At 43.9% G+C, this 16,800-nt stretch overlaps 1 protein-coding gene across 2 annotated transcripts; it reads left to right on the top strand.

The window, feature by feature from the left end:
• Positions 1–237: 237 nt before the first annotated feature.
• On the top strand, positions 238–16,138 carry LOC132835256 (uncharacterized). 2 transcript variants are annotated; one of them, XM_060854641.1, is made up of 5 exons: positions 238–385; positions 5,129–5,488; positions 11,826–11,879; positions 12,010–12,063; positions 15,222–16,138. In XM_060854641.1, the coding sequence occupies exons 1-5, from the start codon at positions 328–330 to the stop codon at positions 15,425–15,427; spliced, it is 732 nt and encodes a 243-aa protein (XP_060710624.1). In that variant the 5' UTR covers positions 238–327; the 3' UTR covers positions 15,428–16,138. The 2 variants fall into 2 exon arrangements, with proteins under 2 accessions (XP_060710624.1, XP_060710625.1); XM_060854642.1 differs by having other exon boundaries at positions 5,132–5,488.
• The last annotated feature ends 662 nt before the right edge of the window (positions 16,139–16,800 follow it).

Consider the following 16,800-nt stretch of genomic DNA (forward strand, 5'->3'; position numbering starts at 1 on the left):
GGATTGCAGAATCCATGGAGAGATTGTGTAAGACAAGATAAAAAAGCTTTGTCCTTGTGCAATCTGTCCTGGAATCAAAGTTAAATAGTTCTTCATGGCGACAGCAGAGACAGTGAGTCAGAATAAAACTACCCCAGCATGACCGACCTCATTGACAGGGCTAATGCATGTCATACTGAGAATAGGAACAGAGTTCAGAGTTGAGGTCTTTCTGCACAGGACTCAGTTCCAGCCTGATTCCTCGCGGGTGATGGTTCTCCAATGTAAGACTCTGCTGTTTGTGAATTTCTTGCAGGCCCAAGATTATTGAGCAGCCTGTGGCTGGCGATGAATATGAAGCTCTCCAGTGTGACTGGAATCATTCTCTTGCTGTTATTAATTCAAGGTAACATGGAACAGGAGAAATCCTCCTCCTTCCATTTGATAGTCAACTATCTATATCTATGTCTCTATCTATCTATCTATCTATCTATCTATCTATCTATCTATCTATCTCTCAATCTATCATCTATCTATCTATCTATCTATCTATGTATTTATCTATTAATCTACCTTTCTACCTATCTGTCTATTAAACTACCTTTCCGCATTTTTGTCTGTCTGTCTGTCTCTCTGTCCACCATCTATCTAATAACCAAGAGAACTGCATATGTTATAAATCAGAAATAAAAACAGAACTTGCTGGAAAAGCTCAGCAGGTCTAGCAACATCTGTGGAGAGAAATCGGAGATAATGTTTTCGGGATGAATGACTCTTCCTCAGAATTAACTCTAACCTTAGTCTTAACCTTAAACTTAACCCTAAAACTTCTGAAGAAAGGTCACTCAACCCAAAACATTAACTCTGATTTCTCTCTACAGATGTTGCTAGACCTGCTGAGCTTTACCAGCAATTTCTGCTTTTGCATCCATCCCTCTGTCTGTCTCTCTATCTGTCTAATTTATCTATCCAGCTGCTGTTTAGGGCATAGTTCAGTTTAGTTAGCTCAGTTGGATGGATAGTGGGTTTATTGCATATCGTACTACCATAGAGTTACCATGAAGGATAATCCTTCTGAACTGCCCCCCTCACCTGAGATGTGGTGACCTCCAGGTTAAACTTCTGCAAGCTTTATATCTCTCTCTAATGAGTCATGTGGTGCCTTTACCTCCCATCTACCTTCAAAAGTATCACTATTGCTGAGAAGATATCAGCATTTTAAAAATGAGAGGCAACATCTTAACACAAGTTTTCCTCATATTTTTGTCTTGTCATATTTTGTAGATCTGTCAGTCTATTTAAATATCCATCTTATCAACATTTCTTTAACATTTCATATTGCCATTTTTACCTCCAAAAGAAATTCAACACTCAGTCTGGCTCTCTCCATCTCTAAGTATTTTTATGGCTGTTCATTTTCTCTCTGTCTCTCTTTCTCTCTCACTGCTTCCCAACCTGTCTTGCTGATATGAATCTCTCTCTACTTTCCTGGTTTGATCTTTGTTCACCTCGGGAATTTCCTGTTCTGCCTCCGTGAGAGTGCAATGGGACTGGGGTCAATTGAGTTATCCAAGAGGGAATTGCGTTGTGTTACTCAAAAGGCAGGAAGTGCAGGATTACAGGAGGAAGGTGATGGTGAGACACCTACGGAAAGCCAGTATGGAGCCGACAGGGTGAATGGCCTCCGTCTGTGCAGGAACCATTATGTGCTTCTGTGAAGAGGAGCTTTATCTGCATGTACCGCTATGCTATCCCTGTCCTGGCAGTTTTGAGAGGCATTCCTGATGAAGGGCTTATGCCCGAAACATCGATTCTCCTGCTCCTCGGATGCTGCCTGACCTGCTGTGCTTTACCAGCCAACACACTCTCGACAGTGTAGGCAGAACTTTGTTGTCAGTTTAAAAAGGTAGAGGGAACTTTATTTTCAGTTTTAAAAAGTAAAGTAAGCTTTACATTCAGTTTACTTGCAGTTTAAAAGTGTAGAGAGGGCTTTACTCTGTGTCTAACTCGGTGCTGTCCCTGTCCTGAGAGTGTTTGATGGGGGCAGGGTAGAGGAAGCTTTAGTCCGTACCTAACCCTGTCCTGAGAGTGTTTGATGGGGACACTGTAGAGGGAACTTTAGTCCGTACTTAACCCTGTTCTGAGAGTGTTTGATGGGTACAGTGTAGAGGAAGCTTTAGTCCGTACCTAACCCTGTCCTGAGAGTGTTTGATGGGGACACTGTAGAGGGAACTTTAGTCCGTACTTAACCCTGTCCTGAGAGTGTTTGATGGGGACACTGTAGAGGGAACTTTAGTCCGTACTTAACCCTGTCCTGAGAGTGTTTGATGGGGACACTGTAGAGGGAACTTTAGTCCGTACTTAACCCTGTTCTGACAGTGTTTGATGGGTACAGTGTAGAGGGAGCTTTAGTCTGTATATTAACCCAAGCTGTTACTGTCCAGTGAGTGATTGATGGAGGACACTGTAGAAGGAGCTTTACTCTGTATCTAATCCTGTATTATCCCTGTCCTGGGAGTGTTTGATGGAGACAGTGTAGAGGAGCTGTACTCTATACCTGGCCCTGTGCTGTCCCTAGCCTGGGAGTTTTTGCTGATGAACAGTGTCGAGAGAATATCACACTGTGTCTAACTTTTGTGGAACCTGCGATCACCTGATGAAGAGGCAGTGCCCCGAAAGCTAGTGCTTCCAAATAAATCTGTTGAACTATAACCTAGTGTGTGATTTTTAACTTTGTCCAGCCCGGTTCAACACCAGCAACTCCAAATCATAACCCTATGCTGTCTCTGCCCTGAGACTGTTTCCTGAGGGACAGTGTAGAGGGAGCTTTATTCTGTATCAAACCCCGCGCTGTCCCTGTCCTGTGAGTGTTTGGTGGGAGACAGTGTAGAGGCAGGTTTTGAGCAGGGAGCTTTGCCTCCAATGTTATCTCAGAGTTGATCTGTCCATTATATTTCCAAAGAAGGCCTTTCATTTGAGTAGCACCTTTTGCAGTCTTAGAACATCCCAAAGCATTTCAGAGCCACTGAGTGAGGGTTTGGAGAGTTGTCACTCTTCAAATGTAGGAAACTTGGCAGTCAATGTATGTACAGCAAGATGCCACCAACACCAATGTGACAATGACTGATGATCTGTTTGGCAGTGATGTTAAATAAATAATGAACAGTGCCTGGCCTATTGAGGTAACCTGCTTCTTCCTACTTTGATCCAGGCCTCGGTTTAACGTCTTGTATGCTGAACCATTCCATGAAAAAGTTTTACCCTCTTCAGGAACTGCACTGGAGAGACACCTTTGATCATGCGTGGCATGTGGCGTGGTAGATAGCATCCTCACATTTGAGTCAGAAGGTCTTGGGACTAGAAAGTTAAGACTAGAATTCCCTTTGCAGCACTGAGGGTCTTCCGCACTGTCAGAGGCACTACTTTTGGGACAAGAGACTTAATCACTAGCTCTCACAAGTGGAGCTGAAAAGTCTCACAGTCAGATTTTAACAGTGGTTAGCACTGCTGCCTCACAGCGCCAGGGACCTGGGTTCAATTCCCGCCTCAGGCGACTGACTGTGTGGAGTTTGCACGTTGTCCCCGTGTCTGCGTGGGTTTCCTCCGGGTGCTCCGGTTTCCTCCCACAGTCCAAAGATGTGCGGATCAGGTGAATTGGCCATGCTAAATTGCCCGTAGTGTTAGGTAAGGGGTATATGTAGGGGTATTTGTGGGTTGTGCTTCAGCGGGTTGGTGTGGACTTGTTGGGCCGAAGGGCCTGTTTCCACACTGTAAGTAATCTAAGTAATCTAATCTAATCTAAATAAATCCTTCTCCATGATACTCTGGATCCAACTCTATTCTCTAACACTCTAACATCATTATGAGATAAAGTCTGGTCATTTTCACACTGGGAGCTTAGCATGAGCAGATTGATTGCTCTACAATAAAATTTTCTTGTAGTCACAATCCAATTTTCTTGGCCACAATAGACTTTGGGACATCCCCAGGGTTGCGGGGAAGGCACTATATAAATGCAAACCTTGCTTTCTTCAATGGGTCTGGGGCTTGAGCTAAGCCGAGGTAGCAGGTCCAGTCCAATTCAATGGTCGGGGTTGACTTAGAGAATCATACAGGATGGAAACAGACCCTTCAGTCCACCCTGACCATAATCCCAAATTAAACTAGTCCCACCTGCCTGCACTTGGCCCATCCCTCTCTAAATCTTTCCTATTTGTGTGCTGTAATTGTACCCGCCTACACCAGTTCCTCTGAATATTCATTCCACACATAAACTACTCTCTGTGTGAAAAAAATTGCCTCTCATGTCTTTTTTTTTAAAGTATTCTCCTCTCACCTTAAAAATATTTCTCCAAATCTTGTAATTACCCACCCTAGGGAAAAGACACCTGTCATTGTCCACACCCCTCACAATTTTATAAACCTCTGTAAGATCACCTCTCAAATCTCCTACATTCCAGTGAAAGAAGTCCCAGCCTATGCAGCCCCTCCTTAGAACACAAAACCCTCCATTCCTGGCAACGTCCTGGTAAATCTCGTCTGAATCCTCACCAGTGTAATAATATCCTTCCTATAACAAGGCGACTGGAACTGGACTCCAGAAGAGGTTGCACCAATGTCCTGTTTAACCTCAACAGAACATCCCAACTCCTTTACTCAAAGGCCTGAGCAATGAAGGCAAGCGTGCTAAACACCTTCTTAACCACATTGTCTTTACATTTGTAAGAATTCTACAACATTACCCAAGGCCCTATTTTTAATTGTACAAATCGTGCCCTAGTTTGTTTTACTAAAATGCAACACTTTGCATTTATCCAAATTAAACTCCATCTGCCACTCTTCAGCCCATTGGATCAGTTGATTTCTTTGCACTCTTAGATAACCTTCTAGACTGTCCACTATTTTGACCTAATTTGTTGTCATCTACAAACTTTCTAACCACGTCTTCGGTATTCTTATCTAATTTATTGATATAGGTGGACCCAGTACCAAATCCTATGGATCACTGTGGCCACTAATCTGAAAAACTAATCTGACCCTCTGTCTCTTCCCATCCAGCTGATGTTGTATCAAACTGGCAAACTCACACTGAACTTCACATGTTCTAACTTTGCTAATTAGTCTACTTCCCTTTTTCTCTCTCTTAAAGCAGGAGGTCCAGTTCATGGTGGGGTCCACCAGTCTCCCGATTTGTTGAAGGCAGAGGAAGGGGATGATGTGGCACTACATTGCCACTTTGACCCATCCAATCACCCATCACAACTGGTAGCCTTACAATGGAATCTGCCCGAAGGTGAGGTGTATGCGATTGTGCCTGGTAACGCTAAGGGAGGCAAGACCAGCAAGAGACTGGTACTCGAGGTGGACCTGCAAGCGAGGAGCTCCTTGTTGCGCATCAGTGGTGCCATCACCAATGACAGTGGCCTCTACGTCTGCCTCGTCGAACTCCTCGAACCTCTGCCCATTATCCAGATGAAGGGGAGTGGGACCCAGCTTCATGTCATACCAGGTACAGGACTGTCACCCCCTTCAACTAATGCCTGCATCAGCATTTAATTGGCACTGACTTGGCAGCTTATGTGCAGTTGCAGCCTTTTGGGACTAAGCTGAGGAGAAATGTTTTGTGGTGGTGAACCTTATGAATTCTCTCCCCTACAGCCTCAATCACAAGTATGTTAAAGACAAGCGATCATTGGTTTTCTGGGCATTTGATTTGACACGTCCAAAATGTACAAAACTAATTTATCAATTCTTCTTTTAGGAGAGAAAACCTGCCAACCTTACCTATTTTGACCTATATGTGACTCCATACCGACAGCCAGTGAGGCTGGGTCTAAATTGCCTTCTGAAGTGGCCAAGCAAAACACTCAGTTCAAGTGCCATTAGGGACTGGCAACAATACTGGACTTGGCAATGGTGCCATGAAAAAAATGAAAGATTAAATAGTAGAGTAGGGGAAACGGTAGGGGGTTATTGAATTCTCACTTTCTGCCCCTATATTTAATGAACCAGGAGCTTTGTGGTCAGGTGTCCTGAATAACTCAGTGGAGATTGGGGATGAAGTTAAAAAATCACACAACGCCAGGTTATTGTCCATCAGGTTTATTTGGAAGCTTTCAGACCATTGTTCCTTCATCAGGTAGCAAGTGGAGGAGAATCACAGGTCACAGAATTTAAAGCAAAAAATCATAATGTCATACAACCGATGCGATATACTGCTGTTCAGGCTCTCATCCTTTAGAATGAGTTGCGAGTTTCAATTCATGAATATGTAAATCCCAGAACTTCTTTCAAGTCACATTTTTGGATTTTCATATTCATGAATTGAAACCCATCCTTAAAAATGAAACACTTAACAACAATCTAGGTTTGTTCAATATATTGCATCAGTTGTTTGACACTATGATCTTTTGCTGTAAATTCTGTGAGTCAAGATTAGAGTAGTGCTGGAAAAACACGCAGGCCAGGCAGCATCCGAAGAGCAGGAAAATCGACATTCTGGGCAAAAGCCCTTCATCAGGAATGAGGCTGCCTGGCCTGCTGTGCTTTTCCAGCACCACTCTCATCTTGACTCTAATCTCCAGCAGCTGCAGTACCCACTTTCGCCTGTAAATTCTATGATCCTACTCCAGTAGTTATCTGACGAAGAAACAGCGCTCCAAAAGCTTGTACTGTACTTCCAAAATAAACCTGCTGGATTATATAACCTGGTGTTGTATGATTTTTAACTTTGTCCACCCCAGTCCAACACCAGCACCTCCACATCTATCTGGGAATAAAACATCAGCAGCATGAACTCTTGCAGCAAGCCAGAGCCGGTAAAACTGTGCCTGGCGCAAGTTTCATTAAAATTCGTTCCTTATTTTCATTCTCTTCTTCCTCTTTCCCTTTCTACATTTTGTGTCCTGTCACATGGTTGTGGATTGCGAAATGGTGCTTTGGACACGTCAACTGTGCCGGACAAGCGGGAGCAATGCAGGTTGAGCTCTCCCCATACCTTTCACAAACAGAAATAGCGGGTCCCGTCATTTTAATAGGAGGCTTGCTGTTCTGCGGTGCATGCTGGGATATTTCATCTCCATAGCCAGCCGTATTGTGGAGCTTGTGCGCTCAGCTAAAAGGTCCAAGAAGAAGAGTTTTTATTAATATTACACCTCTCTTGAATCATTTTTGTGTTCGTCGCTGACAGTCCATCAAGTCAGGTAGGCATTAAAGGGTGAACAATCTCACTTTTACAGCTGACCTTCATAGATTTGGAGGTGCCAGAGTTGGACTGGGCTGTATAAAGACCTGGATTGTTGGTTACGTCTCTCATCTTTTAGATGGTTGGTTTCAGTTCTTTCATAAATCCCAGAACTTTTTAAAAGTTACACTCTCAAGTGAACTTTAACAATAGGTCCCATGTCACCTCAGATAATGCATTGAAGGTGTGAGATGGCTTGCATGAAGCTATCTGGCCTCAATGTTCATTCTGATTCTGTTTCTACAAAAGGGCTTTTACAGAATCTTACATGGATTCATGCAGTTTTTGAGCAAAATAAAATGCAATTCTGCAAGTATTAATTAAACTGATATGTCTGTGAGTTTGTATGTATGTGTATATTTGTGAGTGTGAGTGTAAAGGGGGGAATAAGTCTGTGAGAGGGTGTGAGTGTATTTGTGAGCACATGAAACAGAGTTTGTGTATGAGAGAGAGCTTGTGTATGAGAGAGGGTCTGCATGAGTGAATGGGTCTGTAGGAGTGTGTGTGTGTGCGCGCGCGTGTGTGTGTGTGCATGTATGTGTGTGTTTGTGTGTGTAGTGCAGTGGGGTCATCTGTAGTGTGACATGAACCCAAGGTCCCAGTTGAGGCCATCCCCATGGGTATCAGTGGGAATGGCCTCAACCAGGACCTTGCTTCATGTCACACTACAGGTGACCCCACTGTACTACACACACAAACACACAAACACACACACACACACACCCATGGACACATATAAGTTTGTAAGGTGAAGTTGTACTTGCAGAATTACATTTTGTTTTGCTCAAAAACTGCATGAATCCATGTAAGAATCTGTAAATCTCTTTTGTAGAAATAGAACCAGTCTGAACATTGGGACACAGACAGCCTCACACAGGGCACCTCACACCTTCAATGCATTATCTGAGATGACATGGTACTTATTGTTAAAGTTCACTTGAAAATGTAACTTTTAAAAAGTTCTGGGATTTACATATGAAAGAACTGAAACCAGCATGATCATTTTAAAAGATGAGAGACCTAACAAACAGTCCAGGTCTTTTTCAAGGTATAATTTCAGTTACATAACTCTGTAAGCTTTTGCTATAAATTCTGTATCTTACGGTCTTATACTCCACAACCACCTGATGAAGGAGCAGCACTTTGAAAGCTAGTGCTTTCAAATAAAGCTGTTGGACTAAAACCTGGTGTTGTGTGATTTTTAACTTTGACCTTCATATTCTCATTGCAGCCTGCATTGGCTGCAAGTGGCAGAGAATGAAACACATCATGCATCAAAGTTTGCAGGTTGAAATTTCCAGCTGGATTTATCAGCAGCTGAAAAATTACAGAGAACCTGGAGGCACTGGAAGATTATTTCAGTAGAAATAGTGCACAGAGGTATTGGGGGACAGACAGGAGTCATAGAGTCATAGTGTCACAAAGCACAGAAACAGACCCTTCCATCCAACTTATCCAAACTGAACAGTTTTCCCAAAACAAACTAGTAGTTCTGGATGTAGGTTTGCTCACTGATCTGGAAGGTTTGTTTTCGGAGGTTTCGTCACCATACTAGGTGAACTTCTGAATGAAGCACTGGTTGTATGGCCCACTTTCTATTTACGTGTTCAGGTTTCCCTGGGTTGGTGATGGCATGTCCTGTGGTGACATCATTTCCTGTGGTAATGTCATTTCCTGTTCTTTCCTTCAGTGGGTGGTAAATGGCATCCAAGACAATGTGTTTGTTGATAGAGTTCCGGTTGGTATGCCATGCTTTTCAGAATTCTCGTGCGAGTCTGTTTCGCTTGTCCTATGATGGATGTGTTTCAAGAGCTAGTGCAGGCAAGATGGGTTGAATATCCTCCTTCTGTACAGTAACAATTCTGTGATGCTGTGAAATAGGAACACTGCAAGACCACAAATTGTGGGTTCAATCCCCAGTTCATTGTTTGGGAACAGTCACTGCTCTGACAGTTCAATGTCCTCCTGAGAATCATACCCCTTCAGAAACAATTTGCTATTGCCATCTTTAACATGAGCTGTATAAAGCATTCCATAGATGGAAGAATAGACAAAAAAAAATTTATTTATTCAGGAAATATGGGAGCACTGGCAAGCCAAGATCCACGACCAGAGGTTAGTTAAGAAACAACCATATTACTGTAAGCCTAGAGTCACGCATAGGCCAGAGCAAATAAAATGGCAGATTTCCTTCCCAAAAGGACTTTAGTGAACATTTTGTTTATCAATGACAATTTACAGTGCTTTAAAGGTCACCATTAGGTTAGTCTTCTTATTAAATTCAGATTTATACTGAATTCAGATTTCCCCATCATCCACAATAGTATTTGTCCCTATGTCTGCAGAAATATTAACGTGACATTCTGGGTGACTACTGCAGTGACATTACCACTACTCCACTGCCTGCCGTGCTGTATAAAAAGTAATGATTTAAAAAATAACCTCTATGACTCCTAAAGCAGTGATCAATGTCTCAGCTGCCCTCTTCCAGACAGGAAATTCAACAGGCCTCCAATGTAACTGTACAGGATGTAGCAAAGGGCTCCACAGTACCAATGAACTAAGAAGAATCAAAATTAACTCTGCTTTCTTTCCCCATGGATGTTGCCATACTCTGCTGATTTTTGCCAGCAATTTCTGTTTTTGTTTCAGATCTCTGGCATCATAGAATGTAGAATATGGAACATTTCAACACTCAATGTTGTGGTGACCTGTGAAACCAATCTGAAGCCCATCTAACCAACACTAATCCATTTTCATCCATATGTCTATCCAATGACCACCTAAATGTCCTTAAAGTTAGTGGGTCTACTACTGTTTCAGGCAAGGCATTCCACACCCTTACTACTCTCTAAGTAAAGAAACTACCTCTGACATCTGCCCTATGTCTATCACTCCTCAATTTAAAGCTATGTTCCCTCATGCTATCCATTACCATCTGAGGAAAAAGGCTCTCACTGTCAACCCTATCTAACCCTCTGATTATCTTATATGTCTCAGTTAAGTCACCTCTCAACCTTCTTCTATGTAATGGAAACAACTTCAAATCCCTTAGCCTTTCCTCATATCTTCCCTCCATACCAGGCAACATCCTAGTAAATCTCTTCTGAACCCTTTCCAAAGCTTCCACATCCTTCTTATAATACAGTGACTAGAACTGTATGTAATATTCCAAGTGCGGCCGCACCAGAGTTTTGTACAGCTGCAGCATGACCTCATGGCACTGAAACTTAATCTCTCTACTAATAAAAGCTAACACACCATATGCCTTCCTAACAACCTTATCAACCTGGGTGGCAACTTTCAGGGATCTATATACATGGACACAGATCTCTCTGCTCACCACATACCAAGAATCTTACCAATAAACCAGTATTTTGTATTCCTGTTACTTCTTCCAAAGTGAATCGCCTCTCACTTTTCTGCACTAAAGTCCATTTGCCACCTCTCAGCCCAGCTCTGCAGCTTATCTATGTCCTTCTGTAACCTGCAACATGCAACTATCCACAACACTACTGACCTTAGTGTTTACTAACCCATCTTTCCACGCCCTCATCCAGATTATTTATAAAAGATGGCACACATCAGTAGCCCCAGAACAGATCCTTGCAGATCTGCAGTTCTTTAGTTTGAGGAGCAACTCCTTATTTCCCCAGTCAGGAACTTGACAGTTTGTATGATTCAATATTGAATTCCACACCTTCAGAGAGCGACCTCATTTTTCTTACATACTTTTCCATCTCTCATGCCACACCCCCATCCCACCTCAATAAGTTTTGTTTGCGTCTTGTTGAGTTTGATATCAACAAAGTGGAACACTTTTTTCCTATTAAACCCTTCATTTACACCTATTTTTCATCTCAATTGCTCTTTTGCCACCATGATTAGTACTCCCATTGTCTTTTAATGTGGGAACCCTCACCATTCTCTCACTCCTCTTCTTCCCCTCCATCAATCATGTAAAAACTACCATTTCCAGCTCCTTTCATACCAGATTCAAAATGTTAACCCTGTTTTTCTCTCTGCATATATATTGCCAGACCTGTTGAGTTTCACCAACATTTTCTGTTTTTTTAAGATATATCAAAGAAGGATAATGATATCTGCTGACTATTCTGTTCATCCTCAAGCAAAACTAGTGGAAACAAAGCAAATTGCTTAATCTTCTAATTTATTCGCTCACTTGGGATTTTCCTGTGTGTAAATTGGTCAGCATCACATCGCAATTAACGGTTTTTTTTAGATTAGATTACTTACAGTGTGGAAACAGGCCCTTCGGCCCAACAAGTCCACACCGACCCGCAACCCACCCATACCCCTACATATACCCCTTACCTAACACTATGGGCAATTTAGCATGGCCAATTCACCTGACCCGCACATCTTTGGACTGTGGGAGGAAACCGGAGCACCCGGAGGAAACCCACGCAGACACGGGGAGAACTTGCAAACTCCACACAGTCAGTCGCCTGAGGCGGGAATTGAACCCAGGTCCCTGGCGCTGTGAGGCAGCAGTGCTAACCACTGTGCCACCGAGCCCGGTTGTGGAAGGAATTCAAGAAAAATTAATTCTGAGGATATAAAGATATTTCTGTTGCCCCAGGAAACAGGACAAATCAAGTCAGAAAGGAACCCAAACACATTGAAGACTTTTCCAGTAAGTTTTCTTGGCTACATTTTATGATTTGTTCTGCTCCTTTCTCTGTGTCAGCTCAGGGTGAATTAAGGGGATCTTCTGGGGATGTGAAAGGTACTCTATAAAGGCAAGTTATTTCTTCCTCTCTCAGGCAATGGAACAAATCCAGGAACAAACGTGTCCAAAATGATCCTCGGATTTACTGGTAAGTGCAGGGAAGCATCTCTCTGGTTAACAAGAGTTTGGAATGTCTGATAAAGCAGATAAGGGGGTGCAGGGATTTTAAAAATATATTTTTGAATAGGTTTCAGTTTCAGAATTATATTTAACCTATATCACAGCAAGCTCTGTGTTAATAGGGTAACAAACAGTGAGGATTGTTGTTCACTGACTTAAAGATTGTCAAATGTCCAATGAAAACAAAGCTAAAGAAATTCCTCCTCTTCACTTTTTGTAATGGGTGACCCCTTATCCTGAGATAAAACCCTCTTGTCCTAAACTCTCCCACAAGGGGAAACAACCTTTCCCCTGTCCAGTCCCGTAAGAATCTTGTATGTTCCAATAAGGTAGCCTCACATTCTTCTAAACTCCAGTGATTACAGGCCTAATGCACTCAACCTGTCGTTATAAAACAGTCCCTATAAAACAGTCAGTCCATACTTGATGTCAGCCAAGTGAACCTTCCCTGGACTGCCTCCAATGCCAATCTATCCCAAAACTGTTCACTGTACTCCAGCTGTGATCTGTCTTGTGGAGTTTTAGCAAGGTCTCACAAATGTTTATAAATGAAAAAGAGAAAGGTCACAAATATCAACCAATAGATAAACAGTTACTTTTTTTGTGTGAACACAGTGGAGACCCAGTCTCAAACTGAAGTGTTTACTTTAAAAACAAAATATATTCACCAGTCCTAATCACCAAGCACAACTTATTTCTCTGGAGTAGTGTTCATAATGTCACTCAGCCACAGGACCACAGTAGAGAACTTCAGAAATATGACCAGACCATATGCCACTTTTTAAAAAGCCAATCTCTAAATTTGGCGTGAACCATCAATCAGGCACCAATGCATTATCAGTAAATAAATCCCATTGGTTCACACTCTTCTCATAGACGTGCATCATCACAAACTCCACATGTGTGAAGTCATGTACCTGAAAGTAATTCTACTGTCAGACTCTCTTCCTATAGCCCCATGACAACACCAAACCAGTTCTACAAGCTTGCTCACTCCCCATAGTCCAGTCTCAATCCCAGGATAATCAAATTGATTCATCCTCAATCTTGCGGCAATCTCCAAACTACTCCCACAGTGCTGCTCTCTCCCTATAGTCCTTTATCAATTCCAAACTGATCCCACTGTCGTACACACTCCTCATAGCCCAGTATCAATCCACAAAGTAATCCCACTGCCCCACTCTCTACTCATTGCCCTGTATCAATGACAAAACTAATCCCTTTGCCCTGCTCTCTCCCCATTGCCCTATATCAATCCCAAACTCAACCCACTGCTCCATTCTCTCCTCATAGCTCTTTATCAAACCCAAACTAATCCCATTGCTTGATTCTCTCCGAAATGTCCTGCCTTAATTTCTAACAAGTCTCACTGCCTGACTGTCTCCCCAGAGCCCTGTATCCATTCCAAACCAGCCACATTGCTTCACACACTCCTCATAGCCCTGTATCAATCTCCAAACTAATCCCATTGCTTGACTCTCTCTGGATAGGCCTGCCATAATTTCTAACAAGTCACACTGCTGCCCTGTCTCCCCAAGGCTCTGTGTCAATCTCTGTTAGTCACCCTGCTTCACACTCTCTTCATAGACTCATAATAATCTCCAAACTAATCCCATTGCCCTATACTCTCCCCATAGCCCTGAATCAATCTAACTAAGCCTCTGGATCACTCTCCTCATTGTCCCTCTGATCATTTTAAATTGCAAATGTTGGGGTATCTGTGGGTGGGCAGGTTTTAACACTGGGGGTTGCTTGCAATTCACTGCAAAACCTGTCACCTCCCAGCACAGCAGGAACAGAGTCCCAGACTTTGGGGAAACTCTGTGGTCACGTCCCTGAGCCTTTGTTTTCTGCATTGCTTACAAATACTGCGGAAGCGTCAAAACACTGACTCTGCACTTTCAGCAACACTGAAAGTGAATAAGCTGCATTGGGCCACGTCATCTGCTCAGTTGCTGCAGGTTTATTTCCTGTCTGTGTGAAGTTATCTTCATTCATCAAGTTTCCAGTCCCCCAATGTCAGACCAAGCACTTGATGAGTCAGCAGCTTAATCTCAGTTAGATTTCAGTAAAACGAAAGAAACACTGCCACTTGGAGGCAGACAGAGTCTCAGTCTCAAGACAGACTGATGGGCAGAGAGCCAGAGAGATAGGGTGGGGAGATAGAGAGAGAGGGAATGAGAGACAGGGGGAGAAAGAGAGCGCGAGAGGATGAGACAGAGAGGGAGAGGGATGGAAAGACAAAGAGAGGGAGAGGGATGGAAAGAGAAAGAGAGGGAGAGACACAGAAAGAGAGAGGCAGAGAGAGGGGAGTGGTAGAGAAAGAGAGGCAGATAGAGAGGGCAGGAGAAATAGACAGAGAAAGAGAGAGAGGTGGGGAGACACAGAGACTGAGAAAGGGGGATAGAGAGAGAGAGCAGGAGAAACAGAGACAGCGAAAAAGAGACAAAGGAAGACACATAGAGACTGAGTAAGGGGTAAAGGGGGACAGAGAGAGAGCCAGAGAGAGCAACAGCAGGAGAAAAAGAGAGAGAGGGAGGGATGGAGGGAGGGGGAGACACGGATGGAGAGACAGAGAGAGAGAGAGAGAGGGAGCAGCAGAAAGACAGAGAGACATAGACGGAAGTGAGTGAGAGATAGAAAGACAGAGAGAGGAAGACTCAGAGACAGAGAGGAATAGATGGAGACAGAGAGCACGGGAGATAAAGCGAGGGAGAGAGAAAGGCACAGAGGGTAGCAAGAGACAGAGCGACAAAGAGAAATTGAGAGAGACAAGAGACAGACAGAAAAAGTGAGACAGAGCCTGAGAGAGAATGAGTAAAGGAGAGTGAGATAAATGGTGAGGGGGACAAAGTTGTTGGAAGGGGCATACTCTGGGATTTGAGGAGAGGGTGGTAATGGGGATGGGGGTTAGGAATGGGAATGAGGAATGGGGGATGGCGATGAGGAATGAGAAATGGGGATGGGTTTGGGGAAGGGGAGTTGGGGATGGGGTTGATGTTTGGGATGGGTTTGGGGAGTTGGAGAAGGGGATGGGGTTGGTGGTTTGGGGAATAAAGAGTCAGGATGGGATTTGAGAACTGGGGCACATTTGAGACCACCGTGTGCACGTGTTCCCCACTGCAGTGAATGTGATCTCGAGACCGATGATGGAGCTCAGCTGTTTCATCTCGCTCCTCTGCCTCGTCACCCTTGCCCTGGTTGCTGGCCTTGGAGATTCCGTCTGGATGAGATGGAAATTTTCCCAGAGAAGCCAGACTTACAACATCAGGCGTCACAAAGGGAACTTGCGGGTCGCTCGGAGAGGAGTCTCCTCAGTTTCAGTCATGTAGCGCACAAGTCAGACCCGGGCCCACTCCCCAGGCAAAGAGACCACTGTATTGGTATCAGTCCTCAAACTCTCCTCCCTCCACTCCCCAACCCCCCACTCCCTCCTCTCAACTTTCTCACCCCTCTCCCCACTTCTCCTCATTCCCTGCTCTCCCTCCTCTCCCCACTCTTCAATTACCTACATTCACCTCAAGCTCTCTCACCCTCCTCTTCATCCTTCCCCTCTCTCTCCTCTTCACTCTGCCTCACCCTCACCCTCTCCCCCTTCCCTCACTCCCCTCTTCTGTTCCCTGACCCTCATTCACCTCTACCCCACACCTCTCACTGACCCTCACCCCTTCATTTCCTCCCTTTTCCTTTCAGCCCCACACACGTGGACACACACATACTCATATACAGAGGCACAGATATACACACAAAAACAAACACACAAATACACACTCATACATGCACACACATAGACACACATGCGCGCGCACACACACACATATAGACTCACACACACTCGTACACACACACAGACACATATACACATGCACACACACATTCACAGAGACACACACACAGACACACACAGATACACACAGACACATACAGACATAGACACATACATAGGCATACACACACACACAGATACACACACACAGATACACACACACTCACAGACACACACACACATACACACACGCACATACACACACACAGATACACACACACACGCATACACACATACACACACACAGAGATACACACACACACACACAGACACACACACACTTACAGACACACACACAGATACACACACGCACATATACACATGCACATACACACAAACACACACACAGATACACACACAGATACACACACACACGCACATACACACACACACTCACAGACACACACACACACAGATACACACACACTAACATACTCACACACAGATACACACTCGCACACACACACACACACAGATACACGAACACACGCACATACACACACACACACAGACACACACACACACACAGATACACACACGCACATACACACACACGCGCACACACGCACATACACACACACAGATACACACACGCACACACACATACACACACACACGCACACACACACAGATACACACACACGCACATACACACAGATACACACACGCACATACACACAGATACACACACGCACATACACACACACACAGACGCACACACACACACACACACACACACACACACACACACACACACACACACACACACACACACACACACACACACACACTCCCAAGAACAACACCCAAACATTTTACTCTCTGCCCCCAGCTGACCACTTCCCAACCAGCAGAAATATTTCCTTTTTTTTAATTGAC

Source organism: Hemiscyllium ocellatum, chromosome 44, assembly GCF_020745735.1.
Source record: "Hemiscyllium ocellatum isolate sHemOce1 chromosome 44, sHemOce1.pat.X.cur, whole genome shotgun sequence".
In the NCBI taxonomy this organism is placed as follows: Eukaryota; Metazoa; Chordata; class Chondrichthyes; order Orectolobiformes; family Hemiscylliidae; genus Hemiscyllium; species Hemiscyllium ocellatum.

Excerpts from the sequence above, each read along its gene's own strand:
- LOC132835256 (XM_060854641.1), top strand. The coding sequence starts at position 328 with ATGAATATGAAGCTCTCCAGTGTGACTGGAATCATTCTCTTGCTGTTA. Across the intron at positions 386-5,128 it reads CTTGCTGTTATTAATTCAAG|CAGGAGGTCCAGTTCATGGT; the intron begins GTAACATGGAAC and ends TCTCTCTTAAAG. Across the intron at positions 11,880-12,009 it reads ACACATTGAAGACTTTTCCA|GCAATGGAACAAATCCAGGA; the intron begins GTAAGTTTTCTT and ends TTCCTCTCTCAG.